This window comes from Vigna unguiculata, chromosome 6, assembly GCF_037176805.1.
Source record: "Vigna unguiculata cultivar grain cowpea cultivar isolate G323 ecotype 2 chromosome 6, ASM3717680v1, whole genome shotgun sequence".
Lineage (NCBI taxonomy): Eukaryota > Viridiplantae > Streptophyta > Magnoliopsida > Fabales > Fabaceae > Vigna > Vigna unguiculata.
This window is the reverse complement of record NC_140797.1, coordinates 33505782-33522268: the sequence shown is the minus strand read 5'-3', so window position 1 is coordinate 33522268 and position 16487 is coordinate 33505782. Positions and strand designations below refer to the sequence as shown.

Genomic DNA, 16487 nt, shown 5'->3' with positions numbered 1-16487 from the left:
AAATCAAGGTATTGAGACTGAGTAGACCGAATGTTGAGGCTAATCTCTTAAAGTCGAACATTAAGGCCGAGTATGCCAAGTAAGTCGAGTACTAAGGTTGACTTCTTGAAGTCGAGTATTTAGGTCGATCTCTTTAAAGTCAAGTACTAAGATAAAGTGAGATAAGTATTTAGTTGACCTTTTAAAGTTAAGTACTAAAGTCGAATAGGCTGAGTACCGAAACTAACCTTTCAAATTAGAATGTCGAGACTGAATAGGCTCCATACTAAAACTAAAATCTTAAATCTGATATTGAGATTGAGTAGACTGAGTATTGAGATTGACTTCTTAAAACCAAATATTAACACAGAACTAAAGAAAAAGATAAAAACTTATCTCTTTGTATAAAAAGATAAACAAACAATTAATACTTCCACGGTAAAAAATTGTTTATCATATCAACCTTTTATTAATATGTTTCCACCAACCATGTAAAAGTTAGTAAGAATATTAGGAAAAGAAGGAATAGTAAATAAATAAAATTCCTTCTTCTTTTTCAAGTATTACGAAGATCTATATTGTAAAATAAAAAATGAAAAATAAAAAGTGTAATATATATATATATATATATATATATATATATATATATATATATATATATATATATATATCACTTAAAAGTTTCCATCCCATAAGTGATAAAACTTTTAAAATGTTGTGTTTTTGCAGTTTTGGATTGCTCTCAGGTTGGATATCACTCAAGTAACATGATTTTAACATGAATGTTAGTATATGTGTCTTGAATGTAAGCCACGCCAGTGTTTGACACATTTTGGACACTCAAGATGTGGATTCGGCACTCAAGTCGTGGAGGCAGCTCAAGTCGCAAGATGTGGATTAGCGACATGATTTATGGACCTTATTAGATTTCGTTTCCAGTAAGTAGATGTCGTCGGAGCATCGGTTGTAACGCACAAGGGACAAGGCGGTCACCGGAGTAAGGAGAGAATTAGGATTTATTTATTTCATGTTGTATTTCACTTAAGTAGAGGGTGTGTCGCACGAATCCGAGTCAAAGTTAAGTTGACCTAATCTCATATTTAACTAAGTTGTGATGGATTTAAGTTAAGTTGAATCTAACCAAGGTTAGATTAAGTTAAGTCTAGGTCAAAATAAATCCAATAAATTCTTAAGTTTCAAAATAGATTGAGTTAGGTTAATCCAAGTCAAGTTGATCTATGTTTAACCAATCATAAATGAAAATCACATCCAATTGAATTAGATTAATCTTCACTTAGACCAATCTGATATCAAATTTAATCTAATTGAGCAAGTAAATGTAATTAAGTTTTAATCTAATTTAAATTGTTTTAAAAAAATCCAAATCAATTTGATTTAGTTAAAATAAATCTATATTTTAGATCTATTGTATTTTAGTATTATAGTTAACTATAATTAATCTAATATTAAAGGGAAAAATTAATATAATTAAAATAACAAATCAAATTAAGATAAATATATAAATTTAGTCACTAGTGTTTTTGTTATTTGATATAAATTAGGTAATTATCTATGTATCTTTACATTTTTATTTAATCACTTACTTTTAACTTGCATTTTTATTAAAAAACAATTAAAAATGTCAGTAATTTGAAACTAATAAATAATTTTTCAATAAGTAAAAGCAGTTATATCAGATCTTTCTTTGTATAAATGTTCTAATGTGAGAAAGGTGGTAGGCTGAGAGTTCAATTTGCCTAAACAATTCATGTTTCAACAATTAAATATTTAGAGCCTATTTGCTTCCAAAGATATAGCGATCAAGAAAAAGGAAAAAAAGATGATATTCATGGTTTGTTTCAAGAGATTTGCAGAAAGTTGTGAGGATAAATTTGAAAAAGAAAGGATAAAAACCATTCTCATCATAAAGAAGATTCGTAAGAATTAGCCGGAAAAGCCACATTATCATATGTATTTTACAAATTTACCCCAAATAATTTTTAATTAATATGTTTGTTATTATAATCTGATTTGCATATTTGAATTATAAAATATATTAAATACTTCAATATTTATGAGTTATAAATTAAACTAGTATAGACATAAAGTTTAATTATTTTTCATATATTAATAATAATGATAATAATAATAATTTATAATATAAATTTTATTATTATTAATAATAATATTTATAATATAAAAATACTAATGTTAATTGTGAATTAAAACACATAAAAAATAATTAAATAATAATAATAATAATTATTATTAATATTAAATCCTATGCATAATTAAAAATAGAAATAATGATAATAATAATTATATTAGGAATGATAATAATAACTATTGTAATAATAATAATAATTATTATTATTATATTTAATTTTATATTAATTTTAATTATAAGAATAAAATTGTAATCTAAAGATTTAATCTATTACACCATGTTTTTTCTATTTATCATATGAATTGACCTATTTTTTATTCAAATTCCTTTACTTTTCTCTCTCCATTCCTTGAAACGAACAACATTACTTAATCTCTCCATCCCCATTCCCTCGAATCCACTCACCCTCTTAGATCCATCCGAAGAAGCAAATGCATCCTTAATGAAAATAGTGTTGGCATCATGTTTGGTCTAAGCATTATAGACTTGAGCTCCGTATTCAGTAACTTTATAAAAAAACGTGATTGAGAAAAGAAACTCCACATAAGATGAGTAGTCAAATTTCTTAAAGTTAGTTAGTTATCTGACTCGGTGACGTGCTTCAAAAGGTTAAGACTTTTCTTTCTCCGTTGATACACAGATAAGAAGGGTAGGATATTATAGGTTAATAAGTACAATTTACTCTTACAAGTCTCAATTCTCAGAGATTATGCCGAGACAAGATGACAGGTTTTCTACAATCCAGCAGAAATTACTCAGTATTTAATAATATATGGCACTTTAGAATCAATAACTATTGTAGAAAACATAGTTTCCAACACCAGCCAAAGATTGACCATAATCGGATTTCCTAATTCCCAAAAGTTGTTTCCTACTCCATATGTTACTGCTACAACAGGAAGAGGAAGGAGAAGGGGAATAAACCTAACTACAACAGCTAATGGAAATAAATTACCGCTACAAGTAAGAAATCAGGACTATACAAGCAGTCTGAGACAAAAGCTTCATTCTGCTTAACCAAGAAAGAAATAGGGGAACTAGAGGGCTACATCCAGAATAACCAACCCTTTCTTTCAAATTTAGTTTTTATTTTGTTTTTTAACTGGGAATTAGGAAGCATGCAGCATCACTTAAAGCACGAGAGAAGCTACAAGCAATGTCAGAGTGGATAAAAAGATGCAGACAGTGACCTTAGCCTGTGCATTTCGCGGTGGTGGTGCTCCTGCTTCAGTTCCAGAAATAGGGCTTGATGGGGCAATTTTAGAAAGTGGAGGCAAAGGGGGTTCTGTCACTTCATCTTCAGTCAAGGGAGGGGCTGGAGCCTGAGCTGGTGGCAAGAGAGATTTATCCATGACTTGCAAAAGGTCACCTACTTGAACTGGTTCCATGTACATAGGTGTCTTATCGCCCAAATTTAAGCATTTGTTCCCTGTGTTAGGATGAGGAACAATAATATCAGTCATCAGATGGGAGACTTCATTGTAGTCCTAAATTTGCTATGAAAACAAATTGAGACCCCGTCAAAATTATGATGGAAAGAGAACTAGAAGAAGTTGTGAGGGAAAATTACAAACTTAAAAAAATGAATTACGAAAGAGAAGTAAAAGTAAGAAGTGCCTAAACCCTAGAGTGATTAAATAGAAAATATGAAAACCAAATAGTGCCGAAGTTGCACCTTTAGTTCCAAGAACAGGAAATAAAGGTTTTGTATGCACTTACTTCTATATCTATTAGCTGTTTTTGGAAAGTCTGTGATAACACCGTCAATTGCAGCATCTTGAACAAATGTGTTGATCTCCACATATGCATCTGACATGAAATCCCATGCCTGAGATAGAAACTCATTGCTGAATGTTTCCACGTATACAGAGAGATTGGAAGATTTGAACTTCGATACAATCTTTGTAGAGGCAATCACGAATAATTCACTAACAGGATATACAGATTCCTTTTTGACAACCACAGAATGAGCAAATCTTTTGATATCCGAAATAGCTGAATCAACAGCACCACCAACTATCTCGTCAATCTTGTAGACAAGCTCGTATTTGGCTTTCTCCTTGAATTTCAATAGCACAGAACTATTAGTGGATTGAATCATAACTTTTGGAGCCCCTGGTTTATCATAACCTGATTTGCTCAAAGTATCAATGACTGCATCAGTCACACTTAAGTTTTGTTTCCTTGCAAGATAGGCTGCATTCTGACAATGGTACACAAAATAATTTCAATAAAATAAGACAAAAGAAATTTATAGAAAGAAATTCATTATGTCACGCTAAAAACACTTATTATCTTTCATACTTAAAAAATAGAAACCACACAACTCTCTCTTTCCCTCACTCTCTCTTAGTGATTTGAGATCCCTAATGTGATTTGGATGGGGAATTGGATTAGGGAATGAGGAGTGCAGTGCTTAAGGTTGTCTCTTTTGTTAGGCAATAAGTCTCTTGGACCATTATTGTTATTTTCCTAAAAATCTGCTGTTATGTAATATGCATATTTATAATAATTACATATATTTAGGATTCCTAATTTAGGTTGTAAAAATCAGGAATTAGGATCAATTATCATTAATAGTGGTATATGGTATGTATTATTTAAGGAGGTGAATAGAGAAGTGAAGGGAAAGAAAAACAGAGAGTCCTATTTCGTGATATCTTTGACGTTCATACTAAAGAAGAAAGTTAAACAAGGCACCGGGTTTGTTACATGCTTTTATCAAGAAACAATGATAATTTGTAGTTTCATTTGATGCTAATTACATCTAGTAATGCTTTTGTGTCCCAATAATTTCTTGACTCCTTTCTCAATGTTGTCTTGGGATTTACAAGGATTATATGTGTTGAGAATAGTCCAAATGTGAGTCAAAGTCTCACATCGGATGAAATAGACAATGTTAAACGCTTATATTATATAAGAATAAAGATCCAAAATACCATTGCCTTAAGGTTTTGGAATAAATATGGTGTCAAATACCTTATATGTATAAGACCAATGTCATATATATATATATATTCTTTTATTCATGAGGGGCATTCATATTGATAGGTTATAACCCATCAATATGAATGCTCTTATCAATATGAATGCCCCTCATGAATAAAAGAAGTCATTTTTTAAGCTTTACCGTATGGCTTACACTTTATTGAGCATGACTGCCTATTACCAAAGATATTATATGTTCACATAATCGACAACTAAGGAATGAATAGAAAAGTGAAATAACAGGCATAAGCAGAACACACCTCAATGATGATCATAACATTTAGTGTGGAAGTATGAGTTTTTATCAAGTTCAAGAAATCTGACAGTGTTAAAAATTGCCCCTTCTTGTTGTATTCTGGGTTCCTATACAAACTGTTAATAGAATGTGGGTTCAACATTAAGGCTGCAGGGAAAAAGATAAAAATCACATACGTCAAGTATTTGCGTATATTTTTTTCATATTTTTGAAATACATAAATACATTCACAGAGGGTATTGAAGCACAAAATGAAAATTAAAGTGAGGGCAAAGTGAATAAAAATTTTCATGACACTATTCTTCCAAGAAGCTATAAATAACTCTGGGATTTGTCAGAGCAGGATTTCGTGCACCTCCTTCAGGTCCATATCCTGCTTTAAGGAATATCTTTACACAAATGAAAACACCAAAACAATTATGATAATATATCTGTAAGCAAGATTGATTATGCTGTACAGAGAAGCAATAATGTTACTTTCGTCTCAATTATTCCTAACGTATTATTTGTCTGTATAGTGTATGAGTATCTCATTCTACATGAATTTCCACTTATTTAAGGTATATATCATTTATTGTTTGGTAGATCTTTGTTAAGAGAATACTCTTCTCAAGTATTCTCTGTCTTGTGTATAATATTGTAAATAGGTTGTATCGTGTTCAGTTAGTTACAGCTGTTAGGTTGTTACAACAGCTGTCATTTATTAGACAGTTACAACTATATTACAGTTCTAACTAATCTAACTATTGTAGTTATTCAGATATTCAAAACTAATAAAAGAATTATTCTTCAGTTTCTAATTACTAATACTTCTATCATTCGAGTTTTCTTTCAAATAGATAGTCTTTTATATAAATGAACTGAATGAATAGTATTGGACCATATGACTTACGGCTCAAGCTTTTTATATTATCCCATGCCAAGTCGAATGTAAATATTCCATTGCCAGATTTGATCTCTGGGATAGTTTTGCCTAGTCTGCTGAAACTTGATTGAGCAACATTTGTGCTCTCTATAAGATCAATAGAGCTTAAGCAAAAAGGTATTCCATCCTTGGACATTTGAACAGGACAGTCAAGAACATCCACACCATCTGAAATAGCCTTCTCATATGCTAAGTCGGTACAAGGAGGATAGTCTCCACTTGCTCCATATTTTGAAATAACCAAAGTGTTAACTGAAACAAGAACAGAATGAATGTATGTGGTTAACAATGATGTAATCTGCACAAGCATAGAGGTATTATGAAATGAATTGACCATGGATACACTAAAGAACAAAATGAGTACATAATCATAGAATAGAAGCATAAAAGCATTGATTTTAACGCACCTTTCTTTGGAGCATTGAGGCCTATGTGAGCAAAGCAGTCTGCATAAGAAGAATAGAAATCGACAGTCATTTAAGGGGGGCGGGGGAGGAAGAATTTTATACTCACGCGTACATGCATTCTGAAGTTAGTATGGGATGAATGATTGCTATGTAGAATCCGCATGAACTAAAATCAAGCAATGAAGTACATTCAAATTTTTAGAAAAATCAGTCTTCAATTTGGAAAGATAATAGCATGCAATTCTTAAGCGGAAAAATATCTATATTTTTGCTAATTCAGTAAGAAATTAACAAAGTAAATTAGCACACAAATGTCTAAGTAGGTACCACGAGTATCCGTGGATAAAATCCGCAAAGGATATGAAATGAATATTGTAGATGGATACCCGCAGGTAATGGGTACGAGTATTTTTTAATACCTGCATGTTAACGGGACGGGTACGGGTATAATACCTGCATGTTAATGGGACAACAATTACGAGTATGATAGTATCCGTACCCGTGAATACTTGTCGCTATACTCTAATTTAAATTAACAAAAAAAACATGATTAAAATATTAACATATTGAATTTGAATGAGTTATTTTTTTATCAATTAGTTTTAAAAAAAATTCATTTCTTTGTAAACTATCATTCAACACTATATAAATGACTTATTTGGACTTTATTTAAAATTTATGAATGTTATGTATTATATTCTAATGATTAAAATATGTTGTTAAATATTTATTTTTATTTTTCTTGTAAATATCCGCGAATACCCATAGATATTAAAAAATTATGCGGGTACCCGAATAACGTATATCCAACAGATATGAGTACAGGTACCGGGCGAATATTTATTCCCCGGGTAGGATAGAGGGTTTACCTGCACCCTACCCGCCCCATTGACATCCCTATGCCTGAGAAACTCGTTTAGGGTTATTCATAAAAAATGCTTAGCACACAAGGCCGGCAGTACCCTAGTAACAGGAACCATAGCTTCATCAACTCCATTGCAATGAACAAATACAACTTCTCAGTAGAAAAAGAAAATGATGATTGTAGAGGAGATTTGATAAGTTCAAATGCACATTATATTATTGACATTCTGACAAAATGAAGAAAGACTTGACTTACCAATAGCTTCAGATGGAGTTAGAGGGAAATCAGACAGCACACCATCAACAGAGAAGTTTCCGTTGTCAATGAAATTGAGGTACTCAGCAACAGGGTCATAACTGTAATTATAGCTGATTGAGAGATCATTCATAAAATCTGAGGCAAAGACTTCCAGCCCCACTTTGTGCGCATCAGAGACCAAAGATGTATGTGGTAGTATATAAAGACTTGATGGATCTACAGGCCATATGTACTCTTTGGGAACAAGTATTCCTGAAGCAAATGTCTTGATAGATGTTAAATTTTTTAACAGCGAACCATAAGTCTGATTGGTTGATGGATCTACTTTATCTTTTTCCAGAAACCTAAAGACCAGTTTTGTTATGCTTGGGTTGACGTGTGCCCTTAAACTTCTCAGGAAACTAGCTTCAGGTGATGAAATATAACTGACATTTACTGTTCTAGAAACAGTAAGTACAAAATTTTTCATACTCAAATTGTGTTGTGCATAGAATGCATCATGCTGCAAAATATCAGAAAAAGAAGGGTCTTAGTTCTGGAAAACTAGAATACTGAGTGATGAAAATGCATTATACCTGAATATTCAACCACAATCCTGGTGGGTTTGGAGCTTCCGTTCTAACCAAATCATTCACAGTAAGAATTCGACAATTACTGCGATCAAACTTGTTTGTTCGGGTATAATCTCTCTGAATCACTGTTCAGTATCCAGCAATTAGTATCAATTAGTATGTATGTATGTGTGTGCATGTGTAACTGACATGTAAAGTATAGATAATACTAGTGTCTAACATAAAGTATATAAACAATTAATTAACAGGTATGCAACTGTAACCTGTTTCAAAGAACATTGTTGAAAATCTCAGTTCACTATAAAGGTTGACAAAGAGACTTTGGCTTAAAACTATCAAAAGATTAGTTGTTCTGTTTATCATCATCATAACCCATATAATATGCTCTATGTGTAATACCAAAATATGGGTATATCTATAACTCATGGCCTCCAAAGTCTTGATTTATACTGCTACACATTATACATGACTCACAAAACAATCTATTATAATGTGAAAATCGTTAGTCTTAAATGTAAAAGATGCAAAGATATTGCATTATTAAAATAATAATTATCAACATAAAATTAATTGAAGATAGGTCACACGCTTGAGAGAACTGACTAAAAGGGGATAACCCAAATGAGTAGAGATTAGCTTGATCAATAAAAGAAATAAGAACAAACTTCACTGTGATAAATTTCTCAGTTGCCTGGGCATAACCTTTGCTACTTTCTGCAAACAATCTAATCAAACATGGGCTTAAAAACAGTAGAGCAAACAAAATAGGTATAATTTTAATTTAAGGTTTGTATAGATTAAATGGACCTTAAATTAGCAGGAATTATCTGTTTAAAATTTGAGAGGCATATTGTGTTCCAGTTTCGTACACTATAATGTTTGGCCGTACAGTATCTCTTAGTGTGATTACCAAGTACACTATTTTGGCACCTCCATTTAGCTCATATGGTGTGTTGTTTGTGTTGCGGATTGTACAATTGTTGCGGGTTACACAGTTATCCCGTGACGGGGACCAGTGGGCCAAGTCACAATCTAAGAGTGAGATTCCTAGTGAGAGCTGTGGTGGGGCTACGGTTTTGTTGCTCCGGTGAGGTGCAGCAGCCTATCTAAGAGAGGAAAGTAGAATTAGAGTAACCTAGTTTCTGAACGTGTGCACAGCACTATCTTCAAGGTTCAGAAGCCCAAGATTCACAGATGTAAACCTCATGGTTGTCTTGCTCTTCTTCTCCATTTATGTCCGCCAACCCTCTCAATATGTGCTAGTGTATATGTATTAGACAGGGTATGAGTGTACACAGCTGTTAGTGACAGCTGTCAACAGTCTTTGTTAGTCGGTAATGGAGTTTCTTTTACCTATAACAGGACTCTATACAGAGCTTGTCCTACTCTCAGTGAATAGATGATTACACTCTAGCAGTTCTTAGATTTGGTTCATATAAAAGAATTCTGTGTTGTATGTTCGTAGATCCTTCTGTAAATCTTAACAAGAATCACAAACCTAAATGAAAATGTTTTTTACTGTTAACTTCTAAAATTATTATAAAACGTCAATGTAAGAAAAGAATCGGTTAATCCATCAATTACTGAAAGTATGTAATGTAACAATAAAATTATATCTATAACAAAAGTTGAACTTACAAATGACATTCGAAAGCAGCTCCTTTAGTGTGTAGTCGACAGAAAAATAGCCACTGGTTTGTACACCATTAACTGAATAAGTCTTACTTTTGTATTTAGAAATATGACCAATGTCAGTAGCATTTTCAAGTTTGATGCTTGGAATGCAGATTCCCTCTCTATCTTTCGTTAATTGCACATCACACCATACAATGACGTTTGCTAAACTAGTTTGTGCAGCAAGACTATATGCAAGATCACTGGAATCAGGATATATCCCAGAAAACCCACCGCGTGCTATGACCAATGGTGGACTTCCTGCAAAAGAAAGTGTCCAAGTGAGTTTCAAGACACAAAGCACAGAGCAGAAGTTTTTCCTAAAACTGAAGAAAAGTGTGTATAAATCATTCAAATACATATCAAATGCTATTCAAACTGTGGCTTCTTAGTTTATACGAGGAGGAAGACTCTAAGATCTTACTATATCTAGACTTCTATCAATGGTTGAAGTCCTCTCCATTATAATCAAACAAAGACTTCAATTTCTCGACTCACAAACAGTCCATTTCACAAAAAAAAATATGATCTGGAAATTAATTTCCCTTTGTTACATACGAAGAACTCACAAAATTGTTCTCTTTTAATCTCTTAATATTAGATGATTCATAACTCAGATATATAGAAAAAGTATTAAATATATCAAATTTCCACTTGCTCCACACTTTGGAACTTTCCATTCATCACTTGTAAGGTTTAATAGAAAATTTACCAATATGAATGCAACCACAGTTCAAAAACCTTGTGTTAGGTTTTTTGAAGAGAGACATTGGGGAAATTCAACAATAATAAATGAATGAATTTATATAAAAGAACAGGAAAACATATTGACACCACATTCAACTAAAACCCTTAACACAATAAGTTTACGAATCTTCTACTTATATATTGTTTATCTTATTATTTTGTATACAATGTGAAACTTTCAACTCACCTTGAATTTCTAATACCTTAACTGCATGCGAAAACAGATTTATCACTTTCCGATAACAACTCAGCTATATCAACTCCAACAAGTTGATTCCTAATTCCCACTTCCCTACTCTAATTCCAGAAACATCAAATACAACTATACAATTTTGTAGCACACAGTGCACAACAACATCTCAATCGTCAGCCTCATTTACTTCCATTCTCACCAACAAAGTTTCAATTAAAGTGCATAAGCAACAAAATGCACACTTAATTTTGGAATTAACAAGAACTCGACGATGAAGAACAAATGTCACTGATTTCAATTTCTTTTATGCATTTCCTCAGAACGCAGAAGCAAAGAAAGAGAAAGAAGAACGAAACGAGAGACGAACCGGAGAGAGTGTTCCAAGGGGTGGTTTTGGATCCTTGAGCAGAGACCAGAGGCAGCACCGAATGAAGAAGAAGAGAATGCAGAAGAGAGAGTAAACAGAGAATAGCGCGTGAGTTCCACATTCCGACGACGAAGTTCGAGTTTCCGTCGAATTTCCGACTATACCTGCACGAGAAAAAGTCCAGCAATTTGGCCACCTTAAAGTGAGTACTATGCCTTGTTATATACAGAAAAAGAGAGAAGTGTTGCATTCACAGAGTGGGACCCACTTAATTTGGGAGGACTAGTGTTATTATTGTACAATGTCTAACAACTTATTCCATAATCATTAATTATTAAAAAATAAAAAAAATTGAAATTTGAAATAAGGTTTACAAAAATATTTCACTTTTAATGAAATTTATTGAAAGGTAATACATACATATATGTGTGTAAACTTTTATGATAAGAAACTGTATAAATTTATAAAAAAAAGTGGAGTTGAAAATCAAATGAAAAATAAATAAATAAATAGCATTAACAAATTGTATTAAAAATTCTATTCCTATTGTAAAGTTTTTTTTTATTCAATCACAAATAACTTTGTATTAACCGGTCTATTAATATTGATAATAATTATTTATCAATTATATTAAAATTGATTTTTAATTGATTGATGGTACATATATAAGATTAAAATATGTTTACACCGATTAATTTTATCAAATCTGATTATGCACAATGAGATTTATTGTATGGTTTGTTTTTTTTCCCTTAAACTCTTTTTGGTTTGAGTAAATTGATATGATGGACTATCACATTTAATAATTAATTTAATAACTATTACAACTTGCCTATGGTGTAAACTGAACATAATATTTGTACATTTACTTGATAAAAGTAGTATTTTAAAAATTATAACATGCAGCAATATTTATTTTCTAAAAAGAGTTGTTATGAATAAAAAACTAATTTGTTTGCTGTCTTGATGCACGTTTTGGTGTAAGCTTGTTGGAAAAGTTTATATCCTTTCAGAATAAGTATAAATTTTACAGAAATAACAATTTATTTAAAATGTAGAAATTAATGAGTACTAAATTTATTCTTCTAATACTTAATTGCAAAATTAAATAAAAGTATTAAATTTATTAATCGACATTGAATTAATATGTCAAGATTATGCAAGATTTTATAGAAATAATATACATTAATAAAACTTATAACTTAACAATGAATTTAAAGAGAAAAAAATAAAAATAACTTTAGCTTATATGGAAGTATTTCCCGTGCAAAATCTTATTTTAAAATCTTGCACTATTTTCATTTGTTAGTTTCTCCATTCAATGTATAACATAAAATTTGTACATATTCGATTTAGGAAATATGCTAAAAGATATGATTGAATATGTCCATAACATTACTAGTTTAAAGTGGTTAAATAATACTTAAAAATACTTACAAATATATTGATTGGTGCAGTTATTATAAATATATAACGATCATAAATATCAATGAAATAAGCAGTTATCGAAAGGTTAACCCATAAAATTTCAGTAAAAACAAATTAGATGATATTTGTTTTAATTTGTAGGTCTCATAGTGATTTTTTTTTTCTATGATGGGAGAAGTTTTAAAATATGATTTTTTTTTCTCAGTTTGTCTCAAAAGAACTTAGTTTTCATGATAGAGATCTTTTCTCTCCTTTTAATACAAAATCAGATAAATAGTGTATCTTATATTTAAGATATTTATTAAACAGCCACTGTGAAATTTAATATAAATCCATTGGTTAACACATTTCAGGACTAAACCTTTGTATTGTTTTGCAATTTTTTTTTTCTGAACTTTTAATTTTAGGAATTTTATCATTCTAAATTTAAAATATACATATAGTCATTTCATCGGAAACCTTGATATTATTAATTGCCTTCAATTTTACTATTGATTTTTCAATTTCATTTATTTTATTATTTGATTTTCAAAATTATATTCATATTATACGTGTGTCAATTGGATGTTAAATAATCTACTTTATAATGTGGCTTAAATAATAAGATTTTCTTTCAAGTGAATCATATATATTCTTCAACTAGTACATTTTAAATGTTGTCAACAATCTTGGATTAAGTAGTTATGTTAAGTATGTGCCATTAGTTATATAATATTTAACGATTTGTTTTCCATTTGAACTAATTGAGTTATTTTAAAATTATAGAAATTTTTTAAAGTTTGATTTAATGGTTAAGTTGTTGATAAAGTGACGTTTAATTGAGTGATTATTTAATTTTTTTCATGCGTTTTTGTTCAAACAACGTCTCATAATTCAAGTAAGGAGAAACTTGAAAGAAAATAAAAATTTAAATAAAATCATTTTTTTAGTGAAAATTCTTCTCTCAAATAACATGAGTCCAAAAGTTGTTATTAGACCATATAGCTCACTCCAAAAGATCAAAAATAACTTGAGGAATTAATCACAACTCAAACAAGCAAGAATTCTAAGAGCTAACTCTATTTTATTATATAATACTACTTAAGGAAGAATGTGATCTTACTCTACCAACATTTTCATACTCCTTGAACATATGTTAACTTTAAGTAGTTGCATTTTCAATAAACTATAATTTATATATATTATATAAATTTCAGATGTGTTTATTTCAATAAATTATGAATAAAAGAGAAAATATTTTACCTACTTCATTTAAAATGCCATTAGTTTTTCTTTTTATCGGAAAAATATTTGACCAATATCATTTTAAATGCTATTAGTTTTTTTTTTTTTTTTATCGATGTTAACTATTAGTAGTGAGTAATGGAATGGTTGTTAAGGTAATTAACTGAAATAAATGCAATTAAGGTAAGTAGAGCTATCAAAACGGGTAACCCGACTTGACTCATCACGGGTTAATAATTTAGTGAGTTAACCCAAACCGACTCACTTATTAGCGAGTCAAAAAAATTTGAATCTGGCCCAGTTCACCACGGGTTGATGGGTTAAATAGGTTGACTCACAAGTTCAGTTAATTAAAAAAAATACTATTTTTTTATTTTTTTCAGTCAAAACTAAATTATAATTCTAATTAAAATCTAAATAAACTTTAATTAAATCTAAATACAAACAAAAATTGTAACATCCCATTTAATAGTTTTTCACATTATCAAACAAAACATTATATCATGGTCAGACATAGCAGATAGTAGAGTTAACAGTTATATATATACATAGTATATGAGTCCTTAAAAACATAAAGGGGCTTAATTAACTTGTCAAGCTAAGACTCCTCAAAAGTTTGGCTCAAAACTACTACAGCAGTGAGTAGGGGGTGTCAATTCCTACTCTGAAGGGGGGCTTCATCATTTAGACTAGGCTCTGCTCACACCAACAATAGGCGATCGTAGCAAAGGAGAAAGCACAAGAGCAAAACCACATGAACACACAAAAAAAAAGGTAAGCTAACTGAAAGAAAAGAAAGATAATGCAAAACATCATTTACATCACTCATAACACATAGATCAATAATTAAAATTCTAGACTCCATATCCGGATTGTGTAAGCAACATTGGAGCTCTTGGTGGCTTGCACCTGCAACAGTTCCCAGACTCTGCAGAGTTTGGACACAAGGGGTTATCACCCGACTGTTCCCAGGGTAAGTCCCCTTCGTGTTTAGGACTGGATCAAGTCCAAAGACTAGGACCTCCTGCTACTCCTAACGACATAATCCATTCTACTCTATCTGAGCGTGAATGATTATTGAAGTTTCAGGATACCAACCAATATGGATTCCACACGTCCTTACACACTAACAACTCACATGAATTTCCCTTGAAATTCCATTCCAACCATCACTCTATATACTCATACTCTTCTAGTCTCATCACACAATACATTAAATAATGATCTATCAAGCATATAAGAGCTTCCTTGCACGAAATCATAGTAAAACATGTCATTTTTCCCTTAAAACAGAAGTTGATGTGCTCCACTGCAGTGAATCTCGCTTAAGCTAGGCAATCTAGCCCAGGCGAGAAGCCATCTCGCTTAGGAGAGGCTATCTCGCCTAGACGAGACTCAAACAGTGGCAAGGATTAAAAACTGGGCGAACTCTTGCTCAGGCTAAACTGGCTCGCTTAGACGAGAGTGTATCTCGTTTAAGCGACTCCAGCTCGCCTAGGCGAGACCTCGCTCAGTATCAGGGGTGAATCTTTCTGATAGTCTCGCTTAGGCGAGAACCACCTGCCTAGGCGAAAATAACATATCATCCCACTATTTTCACATGCAAGAACGCAAATTCAGGGCAACCATGATCATACACTCACACAAGCATTTCTAGCAATCAATTCAGCACACCAATATCATACAAAACATAATTTACGGCTCAAATGGACAGAATTTCGGTTAGCTTCCCTTACCTTTTCAAAATCACCACAAGCAAGACTCTAATACAAGGGCACCTCAAATCCTCAACCTAAGGGGCTAAAATTCGAAAACTCTGGGTGAGTACAAGACCCTAATTCGGTTTTGGTAGGCATCAAACTCCAAAATTCCAGAATTGAAGAGAATTAAGGAAAACTGAATTTGACTTACCGGAAGGGGAGGATGACTCAGCTAGAGGAGGAGTTCTTCTCCTGGTTCTGGGTTTCAGCAGCAGTAACAGAGGGGGAGTGATTAGAATGGGAAAAGAAATTGAGTTTAGCTTGAGAGAGGGGCTGTGCAGTTGGTTTAGAGAGAAGGAAAATAGGTCAGGGTGGAGTGTGGTTCTGTGATAGAAGTAAAGGAAGAAGAGAGTGTATAGAGAGGGGAGCTAGTGGGTCCTTACAAAAATCACAAAAATACAAATTATCTATGTATTAGGTAAAAAAACAACCTAACATGGCCCAAAGCAAAACCCAACTTAATAAAAAAAAATACTTGTGTGACCCTTTATTTGCGGGTTGATGAGCCAACACTCACCACATGTTTAACCCGTATTATTTTAATCCCTATTAAAATTTATATAACAAATTCAACCCAACCCATCCCGAACCCGTGGTGAGCCGGATTGACTCGCTGGTTCCAACCCATTTTGACAGCTCTAAAGGTAAAGAATTTAGAATGATATATAAATATTTTA

General features: G+C 31.8%; 1 protein-coding gene across 1 annotated transcript; it reads right to left on the bottom strand.

Moving 5' to 3' along the window:
• Positions 1-2907: 2907 nt before the first annotated feature.
• LOC114189169 (glycerophosphodiester phosphodiesterase GDPDL3-like) lies at positions 2908-11670 on the bottom strand. The gene is made up of 9 exons (XM_028077873.2): positions 11399-11670; positions 10056-10352; positions 8421-8542; positions 7843-8347; positions 6723-6761; positions 6283-6567; positions 5395-5537; positions 3866-4349; positions 2908-3575 (listed from the first exon to the last, which is right to left on the bottom strand). The coding sequence occupies exons 1-9, from the start codon at positions 11646-11648 to the stop codon at positions 3277-3279; spliced, it is 2424 nt and encodes an 807-aa protein (XP_027933674.2). The 5' UTR covers positions 11649-11670; the 3' UTR covers positions 2908-3276.
• Positions 11671-16487: the final 4817 nt, after the last annotated feature.

Coding starts and splice junctions, on each gene's coding strand:
- LOC114189169 (XM_028077873.2), bottom strand. CDS start 11,648: ATGCAACACTTCTCTCTTTTTCTGTATATAACAAGGCATAGTACTCAC. Junction 6,568..6,722: donor CCTCAATGCTCCAAAGAAAG/GTGCGTTAAAAT, acceptor TTCTTGTTTCAG/TTAACACTTTGGTTATTTCA. Junction 5,538..6,282: donor TAATATAAAAAGCTTGAGCC/GTAAGTCATATG, acceptor TTTTCCCTGCAG/CCTTAATGTTGAACCCACAT.